The 25,116-nt window shown below is 46.5% G+C and overlaps 1 protein-coding gene across 2 annotated transcripts in view; it reads left to right on the top strand.

Annotated features, from left to right (window-relative positions):
- Window positions 1-25,116, top strand: part of CPAMD8 (C3 and PZP like alpha-2-macroglobulin domain containing 8) — a 1,045,838-nt gene that overhangs the window by 357,627 nt on the left and 663,095 nt on the right. For both annotated transcript variants that reach the window (XM_085640012.1, XM_085640011.1), the window contains exon 22: window positions 7,920-8,062. In XM_085640012.1, the coding sequence (XP_085496138.1) occupies window positions 7,920-8,062 (143 nt within the window). The remainder of the gene's footprint in view (window positions 1-7,919; window positions 8,063-25,116) is intronic.

The raw sequence follows: 25,116 nt of genomic DNA, 5'->3' as shown, positions 1-25,116 counted from the left end.
AAAGAAGAACAGCTGCATCTACGTCATGAGGTCATCGAGCTCTTAAAAGAAAGGCAACAGAAATGATGCCCATAAATAAAAGAACTAAGAAGTCTAGTCCATTTACTTTCTCATACCAAAACTGGACAAAACACTCAGACCCATACTAGACCTATGGGTGCCAAATATATTTATAAAGACACAAAGATAAATGACAATAAAGGAAGCCATCCTATGCCTGAAAAGAGAGTCTTCTATGGGAACTATAGACCTCAAGGTCGCATACCTGCATAGACCAATGAACAGGGGACACAGGAAGATCCTCCGGTACATTACGAGTTCAAGTTTCCACCCTATGGAATACAGTCTCCTCCAACAGTTTTCACAAATTGTCTTGCTGTAGTAGCAGCACACCTGTGGATGCAGGGAATACATGTATACCTGTACTTAAATAATTGGCTGGTTGAAGGAGAAATCATTCAGGCCCAGGACAACATATAGGTAGTGAGGAAGACACTCCACAAACTAGGCTTCTCTATCAACTTTAGAGAAATCATCGCCAATTACACAAAGGGAAAAGATGTTTCAAGGAGGAGCAAGACTAAATTTTTTGGAGGCCAAAGCCTTCCAATAGAAAAAGAGACCAGGCACTGACAAAGTAGACTCGTCTCTACCAGATGTGTCAATGTCTGACGAGAAGAACAGTTGCAAAACTAATAATCTTGGTGGCATCCTTGTAGGAAAGTGGATTATTATGTTATGAGGCTGTGAGACATGTAATAATGTCACAAAATCTCTCTCAATATATATAAATGTATGAGTGCGTTTAAAAGCTATCCTAGAAAAGAGAGAAGGGACTGAAAGGGAAAATTGTGGACCCAACCACTAGATGGCAGGATAATGCACAGCATGTGAATCCAGAAAATTCTTTAAGATGCAAAACTACTCATGAAGGTGAGTATTCATTCAGGTTTCTAGCATTATAGGATTTCATAGTCAAATAAAGGGTACAGTGGTGCAGATTCTGACAGAATCACATGCATGTTTTACCTAAACAAACAAGGGGGTGTGAAATTATGTCCTCGGTCCACAGCTAATTGACAATTTACAACAACCTTAATTAAAAGAATATGACTTGCCAGAAGAACAAATTGTTTTGGCATGGAGGTTAAACAAATGTGAGGACCCCTGCTGAGACCGAGCTAGAATAACATGGAGAGCTTGTTCTTTGCAAGGGTTTTCAGGAGGGCGATATAGCATACACAATTAGCTGAAAGCTTGGAAGGAGAAAGACAGAACAGAAGCTGAAGACTGGAGCAAGTTAAAATGAACTGGGATCAGGAGACTGGATGTGATCTGGGTAATGCCTGTAAAGACGAAACTAGAAAGACAAGGCATATTCTGTAAAATAATTATAGGAAGGCAGTAAGAAAGCACAAAGCAGAAGCTCAATAGACAAATTATCACAGATGATAGCTTGTATACTCCGTGGAAAGTGAACTATCTGTAACAGGAAAAAATCTAGCAATAATGCAAGGAACAGTTAATCTCACAGAGTCGTGGAAGACACTCCGTAGCTCTTATGGAAGAAGAGCTCTGATTGAGTCTCTGTGCTAGAGGCACTAAGCCTCAGAGCGCAATACAACCCTCTGTAACAACAACTACCATTTCAACGTAAACACAAAAGAGGACAAAGGGAACAGAACAAGTGAAACTGAATACAGAAACAGGGCTTAGGGAAAAGTAAGACCCGAATTTATGAAACAAGGTCAGGACTAAGTTGGAGTATGCAGATCAAGGAACACTGGAATACAAGACTAGGAATCTGCACATAAACAAGGACAAGACTTATTCAGATTGAACTAGGAAAATTGGAATACACCTGGAGAAGGAACAGAGAAACTAGATAAGCATTACAGGTAATGAGAAAAATAAGTAATAAAAAATGCCCGAAGCACACGTCAACTAGGAGCAAGCTTAAAAGCAAAGGAGTAAGACAGCACCAGTCTGTGCAGGGTCTCGGCAGTAAAGACGGTTGTGAGGGCCCTAAGCACTGAGCTCACAGGACAGAAATTGCTTGAAGGAAGGAGCAAAGACGCATTGAGAGAGCCAGGTATTAGCTTCAACTTTAGGATGTGATCTAGGCAAATTTTGATGACGGAAGAAACTACATGGACCATAATGCATCAGGATAGTGGTATGGAAACCAAGAATGGAGTACAGCGAGGACCAAAGTGAGGAATCTGACAGAGGGTGTTCTGACATTAACTCATCTAAAGGCAGGGCCCTAAATGATCATCGTGAGCGCCACTTGATGGCAGGACAGCAGATTCCATACAGCAATCTCCTGGGAGTGTAACACAAATGGAAGATACACCAGACGTTCACAGAAGACATGGTTACACAATAGGTGATGCTCTACATAGTTTTGACTGCAGCAGACATAAATGCAAATGCCAAGAATTGGTTTCCAGATTTCCAAATTAAATATACAAAGAGAATGCACTTATATTGAGCTGATTGGGGACCTGTGATTTTGCTTATCTCCTAATTGCATTCACACCTCTGGTAATCAACAAATGGTACTCAGAGCTCATGATTATGTCGGAGGTGAAACATGGGAAAATCAAGACAGTGCCACAGTTACCTGGCAGAAAGGGATACTGTTTCATCTAGATTAGGGTACCTGAATTTAGCAGCAGGGCTCCTTAGGTCTTATAGTTTTTCGATGAATATGTCAGAAACATTGGAAAAAGTCCTACAGTACCACTGTTATTTAACAGGCAGAAAGGGGTGCTATGGCATCCACATCAGGGTTGCCTGAACTTAGCAGCATGTCTGCTAAGGTCTTAGAATTGGATTTGACAACTTGTATGGAGATATTAAAGGAAGTGCCCTGGTGTCAAAAAAAATAAATGTGAAGTTGAATGGATAACAGGTTGAACTATACTTCTGTTAAGGTTAACTTGGTAGGTATGTCAACTTGCATAAAGGGACTACAGAAAAAATCACTATTCCAGTTATAAATTCATTTCTAGAAGGAGTAAAACAGTTTTATCCTCTAGAGAGAAAATCATTCACCAACATGGAAAGTTCATACAGTTCTCAGCAGGTTATTGTTACGCCCGGCCTTTTTGACCAATGCCTAAACTTCACTAAAGACATCCTTTTTTAAGTGATAACCTCTTTGCATTTCACATGTGTAGGTAGCTGGCTTTTTATGCAGTTTCCCAGAATGAGGTGACCCTTATTGGCTTACAAGGCTTAAATGAATAATCCCAAATGCTCTCTTTTGTGGTATTATGGGGGATCAGTTTAGGCTTAGCAGAGGGTATTGTTAAGCATTTGTTAAACACACAGAGTCAATAAATGAAACACACGCTCAAGAAGAAACTTGCGACCAATTTAGAAAAATAACAGGTATTTTTATATATTTTTTAACACCAAGAACTTCGTAATTGAGTAAGTACTTTTGAAGTTATCAATTTTAACAGTTAAGCAAAAATGTCACACAAATGCGTTTTTACACAGTGATGTTTTTCTATGGAGAAAGAAACATATGCTGCATACAGGTATTTACAATTGTATTTCGGGGGTCCCCTTTAGGACTTAAGGTGCTAGGGGGTCAAGGTCACAAGATCCATTAGCAGTTCAGGTTTTACCTTCCTGGGAGTGTCCGGGTGCAGAGTTGCTGTACAGGTTGGTAGCCTTGCGCACTACACCGTAGGCAAAGACGGGGCCACCTAGAAACAGGCTACAGAAGGGGACTTTGGGACGAGTCTGGGAGCTCCCAACAGGGGGCTCAGTTCGTGAGGGAGGCACAGCCAGTGTTTATGGACCCTGGCCGGGGAGCACGGGTGCAGACTGTTTTGGTTGGCTGTTCCCGTGCATTGTAGGCACTCACGGTTTTCGGTCAGACCTCCAGAGGGGGACAAAACAGGACAGCAGGGCCACTCTTGGTGCTGGCCTCTGCGATGCTGATGTCGCTCATCGGCAGGTCGGTCTTTGAAGTGCTGGAGCCGTATTGGACTTCAAACAAGCTTTGGCTGCTGCAAGGGGTCCTGTACCCTAGGTATTGGTGGGAGTCCTGGTATCTCCAAATTTCGCGGGGAAATGGATCTGCCCCTCTGGAGCATGGTGACCTCCTCCTATATGGCTGCTGCGTCTGTGGACCCGGTGGGCAGAATAACGGTAAACCGGTCATTGCGGGTTGGTGCCTGCAGGTTGCAGGGAAGTAGCTCCTCTACTTCAAGGGAGATGCTGACGATTTGGTGAAGTGCTGCTGGCCCTCTGAGGCTTTTGGAGGATTCGCAGTTGCAGGACGAGTCGGGTTGTCACGACTGTCTGGGCAGGAGCAGGCAGGCAGGGTTTTGTGCCAAATTCCACCGGTAGTCCACAGGTTTCTTTTCTTCGGCTCTTCCTTGTCCTTCTTCTTTTGTTAGGTGAATCTCCATTCCTGGTGTCAGGGGGCCACCTAAATACTTGAATTTAGAACTGTTAAGAGGAGTGAAGGGTAGTATTTAGCCAAAGGCTACTTACACTTGGGGTCACTACACTTTCTGTGGGGAGCGTGCATAACCCTGTTCCAGAGTTCCTAATTCCACCAAAATCAAGATGGTGTAATCCTTCCTTCATTGAGCACATCCGGCTGCCCACCTGAGGGGTGTAACTAACCTGGTGGTGCAACACTGCTACCTGCATATCTAATTTCCCACCGGTCCTGGTGCCAAATGGGCCACAGGGCAGGGGGTGGCATCTCCCAGATCTGGGGTAAGCCGTGTAACAGATCATAGGCGCCAGAGGCTTTGAAGTCTCTGGCCTTGGTATGCAGATTGACTAGCCATCCTGCTGGAGGAGGTGTAAACACCTCATGCCAGAGCAGACATGGTTTCTGACCTCTGAGAGAGCGGGCTCTCACCCCCGGGGGGGGGGGGGGGAGGGGGATCAGAAACTCGTCTGTGGTGGCAGGTTCGAAGTTACCAGTCCGCCAGCACACTAGGGGGCTGGTAGATTTTCAGGGGGCATCTTTAAGGTGCTCTCTGTGTGCATATCGTAATACATATACTAGCATCAGTATGGATTTATTAAAACAAGTTGTTTGATATAAAACACCATAGGTTTCAGTGAAGCCATCATGTAGCTGGGGAACTTGTAATGACCAGTGCCCAGTACATATACTTAGGATGGCCTCCCTGTTCACCGGTAGTATCTAGCAATCGAACTAGACAGCATGTGGGCATATCTGCTCATGCAGATATGTCCTCACATGTAATATAATGCACCCTGACTTAGGGCTACAAGGCATGCTGTAGGGATGACTTACATATATTGCATGCAGTGTCTGTGGGCATGGCACACATGGTATGTGCCATGTTGTGTTTTCACATTTGTCTGCACCATTTCACGCAGCCTGTAATGGCAGTCTGCATGAGTTTGGTGGTGGGTCCCTTAGGGTGGCACAATACATGCTGCAGCCCTTAGGGACCCCTTTAGAACCCATCCCCTAGGTACCAGATGTAGGGACTTAGAGGTGCTAAAGGTCTTGTCAATTGGTGAAAAAATGAGCAGTTACCTTGTTTTAGGGAAAGAGCATTGGGGACATGGAGAGCAGGAACCCAGTGCACTTCAATCAAAATTCCATCAAATAACAGACAAAAAGTGGGGGTGACTATGTCAAAAGTGGCACTTTCCGACAGACAAAGTCCTCAATGTTGAACTTCTTCTGCACCTCAACAGCGTAGTTTCTTTCTGCGCTGACATTCTATGCCTCGAACTCGACTCCTGTCTTCTTTTCAACATCGACCCAGCCCTCGAGGGTGAACATGTAGGTATAGTACCTTGTCTCGACATCGATGCTCTCGATGTCGACAAGGAACGTCGTTTTGAGGTGTGCTTCTCTTCTTGGATCTCCCACACCTGGAGTCCTCAGAGAAAGGTGGAAGATCTCTGGAAGTCTCACCCTCTGATTGGCCTGCTGCTTGCGTCGCTCCTCTGTACCATGGAGGCAAATATTCTCCCTTTGCTTCAGGGTACAACTGAAAAACCTCCTGCTGTGTGGACATCTAGCAGGAACAATGTTCTTAGGAAGGCGATGATGCAGACATCTGGAAGGTCTGACTTGGCATTCTTCCTTTCACAGGCAGGACACTTGTCCAATAAAGATGGCAGAAAAAGACAGAAAAACACCAGGATAGATGAAATCCGTCGAGTAAATCAGTTGTCAAAAATTTCTTATGAGATTTTTAATGAAAACAAGCCAAAAAAGCCGAGCTCAGGGCTCCAAGATCCTGTCACCAGGATCCTGAAAAAAGTACTGAAGCAACTGCCACCTGCTGGGCATGATGAGATACTGGTGGTCTCTGGGCCCTTAAAGGCACAGACGCTATTTTTGCATTCACATAATGTCAGCCTACAGGGCTACCCTGTCCTCTTTTTCTTCATCTTTCTTCTTTTAAAAAAGGGTTTGTGAAAGACATTTAAGGATTCTACTAAAGTATTTGGCCTTAAATATATATATACATTGGTATTCGGTACCCTTTTTTAAATGCAATCTGAAGGAATTGGTCATTATAGCCTTCCTTATAGGTTGCACGATAATCTTGTCTTAAGTTTCCCTACATGCCTTCCTAAAAAAAGGCGAACATCTACACTTAAGAAGACATATTATGAAAAATTGTTCCAGGATCCCGCATGTGTGCGGAACTATTCAGTGCTAATGACTAGCAATGCAGATCCCCTGAAAGAGAATCAAAAGTTACAGTGTGAACAAATTCATGTACCACAATAGACATCATTTTTTTTTTGGGAAGCTTAGTGAATATGTGGTACAACCTCCCAACACAGGTGAGAATTTTAGGGACATGTGTAACAGACACACAAGAGTGAAGTAAAAAATGCTGCATTGAAGACACAGGCATGTATGGGCTGCCTGGGGGAAAGAAAAAAGAACATGGTTAGCTAGAACCAGGTTGAGATACCTGTGGTGTCATTTAGAGGTTGTAGGAATGGAAGGATTGCAGTAAATAAGCAATTCTTACCTGACGCCAAACTCTCGGTTTCCCATCACATTTAGAAAGGGAGGAACCACCTGGTTTCCCATGGCAAAGCCTTAGACAGCTCAGACAGCTCGCAACAGGAATCCCTCTCTGCCTTAGGAGCACCAGAGCATCACGTCTTGCTCTGTTTAGGACAGGCCTTCCAACAGTCTTTTTTCTTGTCCAAGAATGCTGTGATAGGCATGGTGTACGTGAAGAGAAAAACAAAACATTTACTCCTATGTGTGGGGTGAGGGGGATTAACTGCATTTCATGGCAATTGCTTTTTGTTTTGTAGAAACAAATCCTTACTTTGGGGGTTTGATATGACATAAAAAAGAAAAACGCTGGCAGGATGTTATAACATGATGGATGGCCAGTATTTCAGTTTTTCCAAATGTCCTTTCACAGCATTGTCAGAAGAACATTTAGAGAAATGATCCAAGCTATGTCAGCTGTGCTCTCTAAGGATTGGTAGGAGGTCTTTCATCGTTAGATCTGAGGCCCACCACCAGCCCAGCGGACTAGTGGCCAGCCAGTATACTGTAAATGAACGGTTATTTGCTAATCCTGTCTCCTTGACATGTATCTTCATTATCACTCCTAGCTTAAACACCCACTCTGAAAACACTCATATAGGTGACAAGTTATATCTTTAAATAGTCCCACAGTTTAGAAAATATAAAAAGATTAATCTGATGTACTTGAAATGTTATGTTGGAAAAGTAACCAAGTGATATTCTCAATGGATGTAGACGGGTGGGTGAAGGGGAAGAGGGGAGATTATGCTTTACTTTATTGGAGTATGAGCTTTGTTTCAGTGCTTTTTGGGTTGGGGTTTTTTAAATCAAACATTTGGCTAGCATTTAAGGGAGTGGTTTCCAACTCTTGCTTGTCATTCTTCAGCAAGAGCTTTTGCTTATGGAAGTGCAAACTGTTGCCAGGATGGGACACAGACTATGAAATCTGGCAGGTACTTGGAGGACAGTTACATGGACAAAAGGACTCCAGCTGCAACCGATTTCATCAAAAGAAGTGTCATTATTGAGGTAAGTGGGAGTGAGACTTATCATCCCGCTGTATTCGTTTTTTCTTCTGTTGAGCAAGTTCACAAATTGTTTGTTAGTGTGTTTTCCTGGGGCTGTTTAAGTGACACATTACAAGAAGCATACCTGCTGGATGTTTTTTTTCGGTGATAAGGCTCCGCAATTTTTGTCCCACTGACATGCATTGTAGTGAGTGCCTGGATTTGGGGTTCATACAAAGGAGCATTTAGAAAGGGCGGTCACAGGTTTTAATAAGAATATAAATCCTTTGCTGTGGTATCATACTTCTTTTGGTGAGTTCTAAAATGAATTTTACGTGTGAAAAATGCTGAGCCTCTGCTGGGATTTGATAAACCATCTTTGAGAGAAAACTCATATTTTCCTCATGAAAGGTGCTCTACAAGCTAAAATGGGGGCACATTTTTATAAATTCACCAATATATTTCTCTTCCATGTGAGATATATGTTTGACATGCTGACTATTACATAAACTTCCAACATCAGCCACAGCAGTGTCAGCTGATTTCCCAGAGTTCTACTGCAGTTCCACAACACAGCAGTGGCGTCTGTAGCAGTCCTTTTGGGCGGTAGTGAATGGGCACACAAGTGGCCACAGATAAAACTGGTGAAGCCAACTACGATGAGCCACTGTGACAACTGTGTCCATACACACCGGTGTGTGTGCTGCGCCTCCAGGGAGAGAGTGCCACCTCACAGAGCATACCCTTTGATGCACAAGGTTTTGTTTTGGTAGCTCTCCCTGGCAGCAGCATCTGACAGGCGACATGTAAATCGTCCATAAAATACCTTCACAAATAAACACAGGCATCATAGCATGAGCTCTCCCAGGGCATGCCACTAATTGTCACACTCGCAGCTTCTTACCACCCTTCAATTACCTACCGCCTAGGTTTTAATGCAAAGCTGCAAAAGCCACTTCGGCTCTTGACCTAGGCATCAAGCATCGAACGGCCAGTGGAAGGGAATCTGATGGCAGCGTGCCCCCTTGACAACCCTTGGTGACTTAAAGTTTGGTGTATACAAATCTGGCTAGACGTTTCCTATTTGCTACGAAATGATGAAGGTTAATGTTGAGTACAGCACTGTTTGACTGGGAGATTGCATCTTATGGCCAATGAGGGTTTACAAACGTTTGAGGCTTTACATTCTGTGTATTCAAAATCACAGCAGAATATTTTCGGTTACTGGTAGAGTTAGAAACAACTTAGAATTCACCAAAACACTAGAAAACAAAAGAAGATACAGTACTTGTTGTGCGAGAAGGGCTTGTAATCTGCATTATTCGGTAAAATAAATGAGCTTGCAGATGCTGAGCTGCTTTAGGCGCTCTTTAGGAACATGTGCGAGTCATTCTGGGCAATGCACATGAAATCCTGTGGTGCCCACGGCCCTGAGAGATGAATGGCACATAGAGCCCTCTGTGCTTTCTGTTCTTTCTGCAGCCTTTGACTCCTGAGACCAGCACAAGCAAGAGCAGTGTTAGGGCTACCAAAGAGCATCTGTTACCCACTGCTACCCTTAATTGATGTTCATGGCCTTGCCGAGGCCCTGATCCGTTGGGGCATGGCTTGGGTGGCCATTTCAGTCCATGCATTATGACCGCTATTTCCAGTTACTGGCTTTTAATCTATAAATTATTGATATCAGTTAGTCTAATTAATTCAATGGAAAATAAACTAAATACTGTAACAACCAGAATGCATGAGGTAGTCACATGAAACTTCAGAACTGTAAACAATGCCCATGATAACGAAGTGACGTAGCTACTCAAGTAATGGCTGCATGGTCACTGGTGCCACCTGACACTCCAGTGGCTTTCCCTGCGCTACGCCACTTAAAAAGTTCTTGTAGTGGTCCCTTCACATTAACTCATTTACTTCCCACTGGAATAGTAAACTCAAACTTTTGAAGGAAACTCCCTACTATGCTTAGCTTAATGCAATAAGAGATGGCACTTTCGAAGCCGACTCCTTAAAAGTTGGGAAGCCATCTTTCCTTGCTCAGCTGTACTCAGTGAGATAACTTGGTAGGCTAATGATTGTTTGTATGTATGAGGGGTAAGGAGAGCTTATCTCTACAGAAAATATCCAGAGGTTAAAGTGAGTCATGCGGCCACTGGTGAGTATATGTGGGGGACACATTTGTCAGGGCCTGAAACTTGGCTGCATTTTTCCCGTTAACAGCACGCTGACCACACAAACATTTATGAGTGTCCCTTTCACCTGTCCCATTTTAGAGTTCAGAAAACACCACGCCCCTGAAAGAAAGCAGGACCCCCAAACCTGTCATAGATACTGACAGCACATAATGGCAGTAATGGCATCACGTACCATACTTGGCTAGACGATCATCCTTTTTAGGTAACTGCACTAGCAGAGCCGCCACAATCTTTACATTGATGGCTTCCTCAGATGACGGGCATCCGCACTGTCATCTGGGCACACAGCTCTGTTATCTCCCTGAAGCCCGTGCCCAGCATATTCGCAGCGCCTGTCATAGTCCCAGGGCTGTAAGTGGGCCGGGTCCTACCGGTTCCAAGCAGATTCGCAGCGCCTGTCATAGTCCTATGACAGTAATGTAAGAAAGTGGCTCTGTATATACTGTTCCCAAATAGGTACAGTGTGCACAGAGTCCACAGTCCCCAGAGGTTTGGCAGAGGCTAAAGTTAGATATAACCTTACTCTCTAAAGTGGTAGCTTGGTCAAACAGTAAGGCATTATTAGAGGACAGTGTAAAGCATTTGTTGTACACACTCAGTCAGCAAATGGTCTCACACACTCACGAACTGAACTCTAGGCCAATGGTTTGTATATAAAAATATATAGTTGTTTTATTTTAGAACCAACAATAGGTATCAAAATATACTTTCTCAGTATGAGATGCTTTAGTTAAATACTTTCAATAGGCAATAAACTTTTGAATGAAATAGTTAAAATTTTTGCAATAGGCAATACAATTCAAACACAATCATAACATTGAGCTCAATAGGAGTTTTTAAGTAAATGCAATTTTAGTTACTTTACGTATGAGTTTCTTACTCAGGGTTGGATCCTGGATTCAACCCTGGTGCATTTCCTGTAAACAGTGAAAGAAATCGTTTTTGTTACACAGGCGATTTTTAAGGAATATTTGTAAGTTTGAAAAATCGACACTTAAAAGAATTTCTGGCAAAAATCAGGCAATGTTATCCTATGGAGGAAAATCAAGTTATTGGTAAGTACGGTTGTAATTACTTTTCAGGGTCAGTGCTGGGCACCAAGACCCAGCACTGGGATCTCTCCTGATAGAAGTGACTAATTTGGTTTTCGTTGATCGGCTGATTTTTAGTGAATATTTTAAAGTTTCAAAACTCGACACTTAGAAGAATTTCCAAGTGAAACCAGTCAATGTTACCCTATAGAAGAAAAGTGAGTTATCGGCTTTTGGGTAAGTACTCGACTGGAAGAGTTAAGGTTCTGGGCATAGACTCAGGGGTCTCCCAGGGTCAGGTAAGTACAGTTGTTACACCCTCAGCGGCACAGGGGCAGCCGGGTGCAGAGAGAGTTAGGCCCAATGTTAGCCTATGGCGGGCAGGGGACTTTGGTTGGTGGCTGCTAGCTGTGGGAGCTGGGCTCCTGGTCACTTGCTCGGGGCAAGTGGGGAAGAAAAATAGGACAGAGGTTGCACTCCCAGGGGCACTCGGGCAGCTGGGTGCAGGGTGCTTTTGAGCCTTCGGGCGCTCAATGGTTTTCTATGGAGAAGCTACAAGACGAACAAAGGCTGCAAGCTCGGGGACGAAGATTCTTCAGGTGCGACCACCACTTCGAGAGGTAAGTTGGGAAGCTGTAGGTTAGGTAGGCACCCAGGAGCTGGGCACAGGGGGCCACAGGGCGCCGGGTGCAGGGGTGTCTTTTCGCGTCAGGAAATCTTACCCTCAGCTGGTCGCGGTTGGAGGGGTCCCTGGTTCTGAGGCTGCAGACATCGTCAGGAGCGTCGAGGTGGGTCCTTGGGTGCTGGATTCGGGGTCACAGTCGCCGGGGGACGTCCTCGGGGTCTTTGTCTACTCCAGCACAGGCCAGGCTTGGCGGGTGCAGAGTGTGCAGGAGTCGCGGTTCCTGGTAGGCACCAGGGGCTTGTTACTTGCTTTGAGCAGAACCACTGCTCGTGGGAGTCCCAGTCTTTTTAGAGTCAGAAGGCAGCCAGGTCTTCCTGGGTTTTTGAGGTTGCTGACCACTGGAGATGCCGGATTTCAGCAGGAGCAGGTTCGAGGGTTGACAGGCCTGTAGGGCTGGGGTCAAGTGAGTTGGTGTCGTCCTCTTGTTAGCAGCTGCACGGCAGGTCTTCTTGCTTGTTTCGGATTTGGGATCTGAGAAAGGAAGATTTAGGGGTGTTACAGGTAGGTAAAGGGCAGGGACCAATAGGTCCCTGCCCTGGGGTGGGTACACCCCCTAGCCTGCCAGTCTCCAGTGGGAGGAGGGCAGGAGCCTAGTCCTGATTGGGCAGGGCTCCCCATCTTCAAGATGGCGAGAGCCCGGAGATGTGCTTCACCTCGCATCCCCCACCTGAGGGGTGGAGTTGGCAGAGGCTGGCACACCCCCTTTCCTCCCTTGGGGTTTCCTACCAGTCTTCCCGCCAGAGTGGGGGGCCAGAACCGGTGGGGGCCAGTTGCTGAGTACAACAAGTGGCCTGGAGAAGCTCACAAAGGCGGCATGCCTTTGAAGCTTCCCCTGCCCATCCTGGGGGAGGAGACCTAGCACCTCGCCCAGGATGTGCATTGTTGCAGGCCCAGGAGAGCAGATGGCTCTCTACCCAGAGGTCCAGCAACATGTCTGCTGTGTGGCAGCCTAGGCAGCCCCTGAGACAGGACGTGGATTGTAGGTTAGGTTCAGGGGGCAACTCTAAGTTGCCCTCTGTTGTGCATCTTACATTAAATCCCACACAAGCATCAGTGTGGGTTAAATGTGCTGAGAAGTTTGATACCAAACTTCTCAGTCTTCAGTGTAGCCATCATGGTGCGGTGGAGTTCGTGTTGACAACCTCCCAGCACCATATACTCTTAATGGCAGCACTGCACTTACAATGCCCAGGAATGGACCTGGGTACTCTAGGGGTACAGGGCTCATGCACCTGTACCCACACCACTGGCATAGGGCACCCAGCTAGAGGGGTGACTGAGGTATGCCAGGGTAGTGTGTGTTGTGGGCATGATACACAGGGATGTGTGCCATGTCGACTCTCTGTTTTGTTCTGCACCAAGACACTCAGCCTGCAAAGGCAGTGTGCGTGTGTCAGGGTTCGGGGCCTTTAAGGGTGGCACAATAAGTGCTGCAGCCCTTAGGGACCTTCTCTGGTCACAAGGCCCTGGGTACCTAGGGTACCATTTACCAGGGGCTGACATGTGGCCAGACATGCCAATTGGGTTTAGGCTTCATGCAGTTTTTGGGAAAGAACACAGGCCCTGGGTACCTGATTGGCAGGAGCCCAGGGCACACTTAGTCAAAGTACATCAGCAATTCAGCAAAATGGGGGGGCATACCATGCAAGAAAGATGGCACTTTCTCACAAGTAAGGAGTCTCCATGTATGAAAATGCACTACAGGCCGCCTATCCCTCGCTCCCATTGCTGTATCCAGCACAGTGATGCGTGTCTCCCTCGCGGCAGGCAGCAAGATGCTAAGAATTCTGGGATTTGTGCGGGTGCTATGCTGTTGATGAGCATCCTTCCCAGAAGAAATAAGTTACTTACCTGAAACTGCAGTTATACAGTATTAGTATCTTTCATAGATTCACATGCTTGAATCATTCCCCGTCGTCGAAGTGGGAGTCCCACAGTAATATTAAATAAAGCAGTAATTAAAGAACTTCACAGGCTATCATGGAGGCAACCACACATTTAATAGCCTATCTACCTCCTTTTCTAAAAAGGACCAAACTAGAATACAACCAATCAGTAACCAGCACCCTCTAGAACATTCCCCGAGAGAGGCAGAGTCCCTCAGATTTTCCAGCACCCGTGTGGATAGTAATACTGGAATGTAAGGGTAGTCTCTCCAGAGAGGAAGGTGGGTTGCATGTGACTCTATGAAAGATACCAATACTGTATAACTGCAGTTACAGGTAAGTAACTATTTTCTTATCCAGTATCGGGGTATCTTTCATAGGTTCACATACTTGAATCAGAATAGCAAGCAGTAATGTACAATAAATAAGCACCCCTAGTGGATGATGGGTAGTGCCAATAATATTTCAAAATATATACACAAAAGTATAGTATTACAGAAGTGCTGGTGTAAAAGTAGATGCATATAAAGGTTTTAATATGTGAAATAAACATCTCTAAGACAACTTGAACAGTATACCAACTGTTATAAACAATATAGATACATTTTTAAACACAAATCAATACTGATAATAGAAAAGAAGTCCCCTTATTAAATAGGCTAACCTGACTGAAATAAATGACGTAGAGCAGCTTGTCCCACTGCTGCATCAGCACGTTGTGTTGATTCCAGGCAGTAGTGCTGTGTTAACGTATATGTTGTTTTCCACGTCGCAGCTTTGCAAATTTTGTTCCAGTGGAACACCAGCGAACAAGGCAGCCGATGAATGTACCTCTATCAAGCCACAAGGATATTGGACTTGACTTGTAACTGTGTATCCAGTTGCTGACTCCATGTTTTCTTTAGGAGTGGTATTGCACTTTAAATGCAAGTATGTCATGACATGTACTAATGTAACCCGAGTTGACGCCTAGTAAGATTTAATATGTATAGATTTGTAAACATTGAAGGAAACTGATTGCTGTTGAAATGTAAAGTGCTCTGACACCCAGGATTGGCTCATGTTCGCGCTACAGAAAACACTAAATACATTAACAAAAAAAAACTAGATGTTGAGACTGCCCTCTTGGAGTGCGCTTTTATTGTCCTTGACAAAGGCTTGCCTGCCTTGTCGTGGCACAATTGTATTATGGCTGCTATCCATCTTGCAATGGTAGTTTTAGACACCGCAGTGCCCTGACGACCTTGTCCATATGCTACGAACAATTGATCTGTCTTGCGGATAGATTTTGTTTTTTGCAGGTAAAATTTAAGCCATCTTTTGATGTATAGAGTGTGTAGTGTTCGTTCCGCAGGTGTAGAAGGATCCGGGAAGAAAGTCCTGAGAATGACAGATTTGTTTAAATGAAACTGTGATGGAACCTTAGGGATTAATTTGGGATTCGTCCTGAGGATAACCATTTCATCTGTAAAACGAAGGAAGGATGTTTTATGGTGAAGGCTTGTATTTCGCTAACCCTTCTAGTTGATGTTAGGGCGAGCAAGAGAGCTACTTTCCACGTCAGATACTTGATATCCGCCCTATGGATGGGCTCAAAGGGCTGCTTCATCAATTGGGATAGGACTACGTTCAGGTGCCATTCAGGGGGCGGGGCTTGAACGGGTGGATAAGTATGAAATAAACCTTTCATGAATTGTTGCACCACTCTGGTGAAGCAAAGAGATACACGTTATGGGGAACATCCGTATCAAGAGATAGCTGTGAGGTGAACTTTAATTGAAGAATATACCCTGCCAGTTTTTGCCAAAGACAATAAGTGCGGTAGTATTTGTTCTGAAGTTGAAAGGTACGGATGCACCTTGCTTTGGAGACACTAAAGGCAGAATCGTTTCCATTTTAATTTGTACATTTTGTTGGTGGTGTCCGCACAAGATCTGGAGATAATGTCTTTACAATCTTGTGCAATTGTCAAATCCTTAAATTCATAGAATTCAGGAGCCATGCGTGCAAATGAAGAGATGCTGGATCCGGGTGGCACAATTAACCTTGGTCATAAGGGTTGGTGTCGGTTGTAGACGGATGGGTTTGGCTTCCGAGAGGAGGAGAATCTCCGTGAACCAATGCTGCCTGGGCCATCTGGGGGCTATCAGAAGAAGTCGGCAGTGTTCCATTTTTATCTTTGTCAGGACCTTGGGTATCAGTGGAATGGGAGGAAAGGCATAAGCATAAATTCCTGACAAACGCATTGAAAGGGCATTCACCCGAGAGTTTGGGAGAGGGAATCTGCTTGCGAAGAACCGTCATTTGGAGTTGGTGTGGGTCGCAAACAGGTTGAGCGCTGGTTTCCCCCAATGAGAGAAGACCCTGTCCAGTTGCTCTTGTTCGAGCTCCGACTCGTGGTAGTTGTCTTTGGTCCTGCTGTGGGTGTCTGCAAGAGTATTCCGAAGTTCTGGAACATGATCCGCTCTTTGGGATATTCTGTGGAGTGCCAGCCAGCTCCAGAGCTGTTGAGCATCCTGAAAAAGAGTCAAATATTTTGTCCCTCCTTGTTTGTTCATATAAAACATGCTTGTGGTGTTGTCCGACCGAACCAACACCGATGAACCTTTTTTTCGAGGGAGGAAAGCTTGCAGGGAGAGAAAGATGGCCTTCAACTTTGGCCTGTTGATATGCATCCGATGAATGTATGACGTTACAACGCATACATTTACAAAGCATGCCTTTTCAACGCAGTTTTTACATCGCAACATCCTTTACAATGCATTCTTTAACATCTCATGCCATTACATCGCACTTTTAGAAACTACCTTTACAACTCGTTCCATTACATCGCATTATACCATTACAACGCATACCATTACATCGCATTTAAGGTAAGTGTTGGATAGTGTAGGGGTAATAATTACTATTCTAACTCCAGTGATTGCAACAGTAGGGTAAGTGTTGGATAGTGTAGGGGTAAAAATTACTATTCTAACTCCAGTGAGTGCAACAGTAGGGTAAGTGTTGGATGGTGTAGGGGTAAACATGACTATTCTAATTCCAGTGAGTGCAACAGTAGGATAAGTGTCGGATAGTGTAAGGGTACTATGCGTTGTAATGACTTGCAAGGTAATGCCTGCGTTGTAGTGACATGCATTGTAATGACATTCGTTGTAGTGAGATGCGGTGTAATGGCTGCGTTGTAATGACATGCGATGTAAAGGATGTTGCGATGTAATGACTGCGTTGTAAAGGTAGTGCGATGTAATGACAGCGTTGTAAAGGTTGTTTCCCGTACCCGATGCTGTGAAAAGGACCATCTTCCCTGAATCTGAAGTTCTAGAAGGTGACCTCCCCAGCCTTTCATGGACGCATCGGCGGTGATTATGAATTTTGGAATCAAGGGCAGAAATGAAAGGCCCTTCGAGAGATGTGACTTCAAAGTCCACCATTCGAATGCCTCTTTCATGCGTGGAGTTATAGTTATCACGTGGTCGAAGGATCCTGTAGTTTGAATCCATTGACAGTGTATTTCCTCTTGCAAAGGCCTCATGTGAAGACAAGCTAGTGGCACTAGGTCGATTGCTGAGGAGAGCATACCCAGCAGAGATTTGTATGTCCTTACAGAAGTGTACTTTTTTTTTGACAGTTTGAGAGCCAAGGTTTGCAACCATTCCTGCCTTTCTTGTGAGAGGAATGCTTTGCTGCGAATGGTATCCAGGTTCGTCCATAGGAAAACCATTGTCTGGCTATAGACAGGCCTAATCTGCGGAACAGATCCATGCAATCCCTTGTAGCTGCAGCCGCTAGAGAAGCCGATGGTGCTTTCAGGTGACAATCATATGAATATGGAAAAACTTGGTGACCCTGATTATGCAATGCAGCTGCTACTGGGGCCAGAAACTGGATTTGAGGCCGAAAGGTAGGACTCTGAACTGATAGTGGGTACCAGCCACTGTGAAACTGAGACATTTTCAGTGTTTGCGATGTATAGGAACGTGGAAATACGCATCCTCTAAATCCAGCGAGGTCATGTAGTCCCCGTTGTTGAGACGGCGATGGATGTCGGAGAGTGTAACCATTCTGAAGGTTTGGTTTTTGAGGAATTTGTTCAGACATCTGAGGTCTAAAATAGGTCTCTATTCTCCCGATTGTTTGCGTATCAAGACGAAGCGGGAATAGAAGCCTTTCCTTCTTTGTGCTACCGGAGCCCTTTTCGTTTGCCCCTTTCCGTAGCATATTTTTCGTTTCTTGTTTTAGTAAGTGAAGACGAGGGGGGTGCGATCCCCTGGGTGGAGTGCTTGGTGGGCGCCTGACGAATTCCAGTGTGTGGCCATAAGATATGAGATCCAAAGCCCATTTGTCCATTGTAATATTGTGCCATTGATGGATAAAATAGGAAATGTTCGCACCTTGGGGGGAGTATGTAGCAACTAGTACCCTGATAAAAATCACTGTTTGTGACCTGAGTCACGTGATTGTGAGGCTGGTTTGCTGCATGAGCCTTGCCTGGAGAAACCACCTGTAGTTGGCTGCCGATAGGATTGCTGTTGGTAACCCAGACGATATTGCGCCTGAAAGGATTAATACGTTTGGGTGCGCTGAAAAGTGCCTCTATAGCCCGAAAATCCACATCCTCGTTCACCCCGAAAGGGCACTTTACGATATTGTAAGATGCCTAAAGCTTTGGCCGTGCCCGTATCCTTTTTATGGCAAGTAGAGCTTTGTCTATATGTTTACCAAATAGACTTTCACCGTCGTAAGCCATGTCCAATATTTTTGATTGTACCCCTGGACAAAAGGAGGTTGCTCTAAGCCATCCTTGGCGTCTTAAAACAGCTGCACCGTCTAGTTGTCGAAAACCAGTTGTAGCTATGTCCATATACAGTCTAAAATTTCAGCCGCTGTGCGATCTCCTTCAGCCAAAATCTTACGAAATGCCTGTTTATTTTTGTCCGGTATAACATCTATCATGGGTCCGTTGTCGGACCACAACTGCCGATCGTGGCGGCCCAGAATAGCTAAAGCATTAGAAGCCCTGACAGAGATAGAGGACATGGACGAGAATCTCTTACCAATGGAATCCAAACGGCGCCCTTCCTTGTCCGGTGGAGACGTGATGGGGGTGGAAGGATTCTTTGATCGTTTCTGAGCCGCTTGGGAGACAACTGAATCCGGTTTGGGATCGCCCGTTAAGCATGCCGGGGAATCCTCGAGCACCCTGTATTTTGTATCTAATCTAGGCAGTACAGGCACCACAGTAGCCGGTGATTTCATTACATTAAGCCCCTCTTGCCAGATGTGGTCTATAATTTGTATAGATTTTACAGATTTCCTTGATTGCTCTTTAAAGTCATAAAGGAAACAATCTGATTGCATTACTATTGTAGCTAGATGGAATCTTGATGGAGCTCTGTCCATTAAATTATGAAATCCTCCAATGTCCTCTGGAGGTGAGTCAGAAGGACGAAAAGGAGGAGGAGACGGCGTAGGCAGAATATATGTATCCCATTCATCAGTAGGTGGAGGAGGATCGTGGATTTCACCCTCTTCAGGCCCTTCTTCAGAAGATGTTGGATCCTCTCTAGGAGGAACAGGGATGATGGGGCGTGGCGTCATCCTAGGAGTAGCAGGAGGAGGCAGTGTTGGTGTAAGTGGTATTGTAAGAAACTGGCTCTATATATACTACACCCAAATGAGGTACAGTATGTATAGAGTCCAAGTGTCCTCAGAGGTAGGCAGAGGTTAAAGATAGATAGAACCTTACTCTCTAATAGTGGTGCTTGGTCGAGCAGTAAGGCAGTATCAGAGGACATTTGATGTACCCACTCAGTCAGCAATTGAATTTACACACTCAAGAACTGAACTCTAGGCCAATTGTTGTATAAAAATATACTGTTGTTTATTTTTAGAACCAAGCAGGCCTGGTACAGGTAAGCATTAAATATGCTTCAGTAGTTACTGGATATAGGACAGTTTGAAAATGCAATAGATATTGTACTTTGTTTGATTTACAGGGGAGCAGTAGTATGCAACACTTAGCAAATACAGTACATTGGAATGAATGGGCTTTTTCAGTAAATTGCAGGTAAGTAACTTTTTACGTTACTTTTCTAACTCAGTGCTGTATACCTAGATTCAGCACTGGGACATTTCCTAGAAACAGGTAAGTAATTACGTTTTGGTTATTCGCATGATTTTTAAAGAATATTTTCAGTTTTCCAAACTCCACACTTGGAAATCTTTTGGAGCACTACATTGAAATGAATGGGCTTCAACAATAAATTGCAGGTAAGTTACTTTTCATGTTACTTTTCTAACTCAGTGCTGGATACCTAGATTCAGCACTGGGAAATTTCCTGCAAACAGGTGATTAAACACGTTTTGGTTATTCGTGAGATTTGTAAAGAACATTTTAAGGTTTCAAAACTCCACACAAACTTTTTGGAGCAAAAGTGTCAATGTTAGCCTATGGAAGGAAAACAGGTTAACGGTTCACAGGTAAGTAATCGACTGTGGGAGTTAAGGTTCTGGGGTTAGACTCAGGGGTCTTCCAGGGTCAGTGATGCACTGTTGTTGCACCTTCAGCGGCACTAGGGCGGCCGGGTGCAGAGTGTTGAGGCCCAATGTTATCCAATGGGAGATAGGGGGCCTCCAGTTGGTGACTGCTGGCAAGCAGGCCACTGGGTTGTGGGAGCAAATCTCCTAGGAGTAAGCTCAGGGCAAGTTGGGGAACAAAGTAGCACCCCTCAGCGGCACTAGGGCGGCCGGGTGCAGGGTGCTGTTTTGAGGTCGGGTGCCTGAGGGGTGGAGTTGGCAGAGGTGGGCACACCTCTTTTCCTCACTTGTTTTTCCTGCCGGTTCTCCTGCCCAAAGTGGGGGGTAGAACCAGTGGGGGCCAGTTGCTGAAAACAGCAAATGGTCTGGAGAGGCTCACAAAGGCGGCATGACTTTGAAGCTTCTCCTTCGTGAACCCTGCCCATCCTGGAAGAGGAGGCTTGGCACCTCGTCCCAGGATGTGCATTGTTTCAGGCCCCCGAGAGCAGCAAGCTCTCGACCCAGGGGTCCAGAAACATGTCTGGTGGTGGCAGCCAAAGCAGCCACTCAGTCAGGTCACTAGGAGTTGGTCGAGTTTCAGGGGGCATCTCTAAGATGCCCTCTGTTGTGCATTTTACATTAAATCCGACACTGGCATCAGTGTGGGTTTAATGTGCTGAGAAGTTTGATACCAAACTTCCCAGTCTTCAGTGTAGCCATTATGGTGCTGTGGAGTTCGTAATGACAAACTCCCAGAACCATATACTCTCAATGGCAGCACTGCACTTACAGTGCCCAGGAATGGACTTGGGCACTGTAGGGGTACAGGGCTCATGCACCTGTTCCCTCACCACTGGCATAGAGCACCCAGCTAGAGGGGTGACTGATGTAGGCCAGGGCAGTTGTTTGTGGGCATGGCACACAGGGATGTGTGTCATGTCGACTCTTCACTTTGTTCTGCACCAAGACACGCAGCCTGCGGAGGCAGTGTGTTGGTGTCAGGGTAAAGGGCCTCTAAGGGTGGCACAATAAGGGCTGCAGCCGTTAGAGGCCTTCTCTGGTCACAGTGCGCTGGGTACCTGTGGTACCATTTACCAGAGGCTGATATGTGGCCAGAGATGCCAATTGGGTTTAGGCTTCAATGCAGTTTTAGGGAAGGAACATAGGCCCTGGGTGCCTGATTAGCAGGAGCCCAGGGTACACTCAGTCAAAGAACATCAGTAATTCAGCAAAAAGTGGGGGCATACCATGCAAGAAAGAGGGCGCTTTCTCACAGGTATTATAGGTGGTACCGATGGAGGCGGTGGCACAGTAATGTGTTCTTCCTGTGGCGGGAACATTTTCCTATAATCCGTGAGCATGGCCTGTAAGTCTTGAATTAAAGAAGAAGGTAATTGAGCAGGTTCTTTCTTTGGTGGATCAACATAACAACTAAAATGCTGATATTGAGCAGGAGGAACAGGATAGTGTTGGTAGTACTGCTCCTTGTCATAATAGTCCTCATCCTCCTCCTGACACTTGACATTGAGTTCAGAAGGACTATGAACAGTCCCAAAGTGACCATCATCATCCGATTCTTCTGTGTCTAGGAGGTGACTTAGAAGCAAAGGCAAAATCTTGCCTGGTGATTGAAAACCAGGCCGCAGCAATACTCTGGACGATATGGATGGTGTGTATTGCATCTGCATTGATTTCATCTGTGGAATACTCGTTGACGGGTCTGTTGACGATGGGATTGCCGGCGACCCTGATTTCTTTTTCGACTGTAAACTCGCCATCGACGGTGTGCTCGTCAACGGTGCGCCTGTCGACGATGGAGCTTTCGGCGATGATGAATCGGTCATCAACGGTGGAACCGCAGTCGGCGGTGATGATGCTGCCGCAGGCGTCGACGATGACAACCTCGGCGCTGAGGCCTTCGTCGACGGAAAGGATGATGTTGACCATAGCGGTGCTTTGATGCTCGCAGTCGACGTCGTTGGAGCCGTTGATGGTCTCGACGACGAGAGGGTCGTTGTCGTCGGTGTTGCTGAAGAGACTGACGGTGACACTGATGCTGACAAGGATCTATGGCTGGATTTATGCTTGGAAGGACCTCATTTTTCCTTAGAATTCCCAGAATGATGAGGAATGACTAACTCTGAGGAGACTTAGGCTCTTTCTCCTTTTTTCGAGCTTCTTTGGTCAGATGGGAGGCTGGCAGGTGTTTCTTTACCTCCTCAGGCTGACCTTCAGGCGACCTGGGCGTAATGGGATTTAGAGGAAGTGTCGCTCTCCTCATCAGAAGACGCTCCTTGAGTCTTCTTTAGCTACAACAAAAGTCCGCCTTCTCTATCTCTGAGAGTATTAGATGAGAAGGTGCGGCAGATCTTACATCGTTTTGCCTCATGATTAGGATAAAGGCAATAGATACAATTCTTGTGGGCATCATCAATGTGAACCCTTTTTTCCCCACAGGATTTACAAGGGCGAAATAGTCCTTTCCTATCAGACATTGTCCAGAAAACAAATGAGACTTATCTGAGAAAATGTAAAAGAAACTGAGCAGAGCTCAGGGAGACTCCCTTCACATACGACGTGCGGTGAACATCTGAGGGACTCAGCTTCTCTTGGGAAAGGTTCTAGAGGGTTCTGAGTTACTAATTGGTTGTATTCAAGTTTGGTCATTTTTAGGTCTCGCCTGGCTATCGCGTAAGCGATCGCTCAGCGAGACATATGTAGGGGCTTCAGAAAATGCTCCCAAAGGCTTCCCAGGTGGATCGGGTGGCGGTTACGTGCACAACCACGTGCATTCCATTTGCCACCAGCTACTTCCTGCGCGTGCGCCGCCTCACGCATGCACAGATGTGAGACCGGTCTCGTGGCGTGGGCCCTCCCGACCAGCAAGCCACCCTGCAACCGCACCGATCCCCGATGTCACAGACTTCCGGCCACCATGGCCCAACATCCCGATGGCCGGCCAGACCCCAACACGCATGCCCGGCCGAGGGAGAGAGACACCCCCCAAGCCAGACCGGGAGGCGCCGTCCCTGTCACACCTCTGGTCTCTTCCCCAAGGAAGGCTTCGATCGGCCACCAGGCCCCCGGTGAGCGGGCGCCTCACCTGCTGGGTGTCTGGAGTCCCTCCCGGACCCACCTGAACAGATCAAAGGGCCGAGCGACAGGAAGTCCCGACACACCGCCCCCAGGCAGCAAGACCCCTCTCGGCGAGGACTCCGGACTTCAAAGAGGAGGGGGAGTATAACAAGGGGTGCTGAAGGGACGGGAGGCAGAGAAGACCTGGACTGACGAGAGCCTGCTGACCTGGTCGCGGCTCGATCGCTCCCCGAACCGAAGAACGCTACCCGAACTCTGAACCATCTGAGCCCTGCTGACGCTGTCGCAGCTCCCCGAACTCTGAACCATGTGAGCCCTGCGGACGCTGTCGCGGCTCCCCGAACTCTGAACCATCCGAGCCCTGCTGATGCTGTCGCGGCTCCCCGAACTCTGAACCATCTGAGCCCTGCTGACGCTGTCGCGGCTCCCCGAACTCTGAACCATCTGAGCCCTGCTGACGCTGTCGCGGCTCCCCGAACTCTGAGCCATCTGAGCCCTGCTGACGCTGTCGCTGCTCCCCGAACTCCGAACCACCTGTGCCTGCTGAGTGACTCGCGGCACTCTCCTCCAAGGGAATCGGCAGAGATTGCCGAGAGAAGCAACATCCCCCCAGCTCGAGGATTGAGAGCTGTGCGCAGGATACTCCGCAGAGACACTGACTCAAAGACTGTCCCGCTACCCCCATACCCCCATCACGAGATTGCCGCTGATGGTGGCACTGTACCTGCATTTCGGATCATAAAGATCCCTTACGTCTACGATAAAGTATACTGTCTTACGAAGAACTACTGTGTGGTGTCCCTCTGTCAGAGAGTGCAAGCGCAGTGTGTGCGATCCTAGGTACGAGACCCTTCCAGGAAGGGTCTCCCCGCCCTTGCTCGGCCTAACTCTGGGAGAGGTGGGTCAACGGGTGGTCAGGAACGTATTCCGAAGCCCCCCCCCCCCCCCGGAGAACGCCTTCCAAAATTTGGTGGCAGACGACGGGATCCGAGCCGACACCTAGAGATCGTGCAGTAAACGACTAACGCACTACCGGAAAGAAATGGAAGGAGAAACCTCCCTAGGTGCCGCAGGTACCAACACAAGCACGACATTTCGAGAGGACCAGTTGGAATATTATACGCACCGAGAACTAAAACAATTCTGCAAAGACCTTGGAATCGCTACCACCGGATTAAGCATGAAAGAGGATTTCCAGGGAGCATTGAAGACCTGGGTCGAGGCCGGAGCTTCCCGGGCACAAACAGAAGGAGAGCCGCCAAACGAACCACGAAGCATCCCGGGGAGGAGCAGCGCCCCAGAGGGGGGCCTATCCCCGGAGGAGCTAGTGTACCGAGAAAGGGGCCGCAACCACGAACTAGAGCTAGCAAAACTAAAAATCGAGGGAGAAGAAACTGGCAGTAGAACAATTACGCCTACAAGGAGAACTCGAGGAAAAGAAGCGACAGAGAGAGCACGAAGAAAGAAAACTCCAACTAGAACACGAACGCAGCCTGAAAGAGATCGAGTTCAAGGCTAAAAGTGAGGAGGCCAGACCCTCCGTAACTCAACCCCTCTCCTCCGTCGTGGAACCAAAGGTCCACATCCCCAAGGATGTGGTGAAAGAATATTACAAGAACGACGACATCCAGCAATGGTTCAAGGCCTACGAAGTTGCCATG

This window comes from Triturus cristatus, chromosome 12 (genome assembly GCF_964204655.1).
Source record: "Triturus cristatus chromosome 12, aTriCri1.1, whole genome shotgun sequence".
Taxonomy (NCBI): domain Eukaryota; kingdom Metazoa; phylum Chordata; class Amphibia; order Caudata; family Salamandridae; genus Triturus; species Triturus cristatus.
This window is presented reverse-complemented; position numbering and strand designations above follow the sequence as displayed.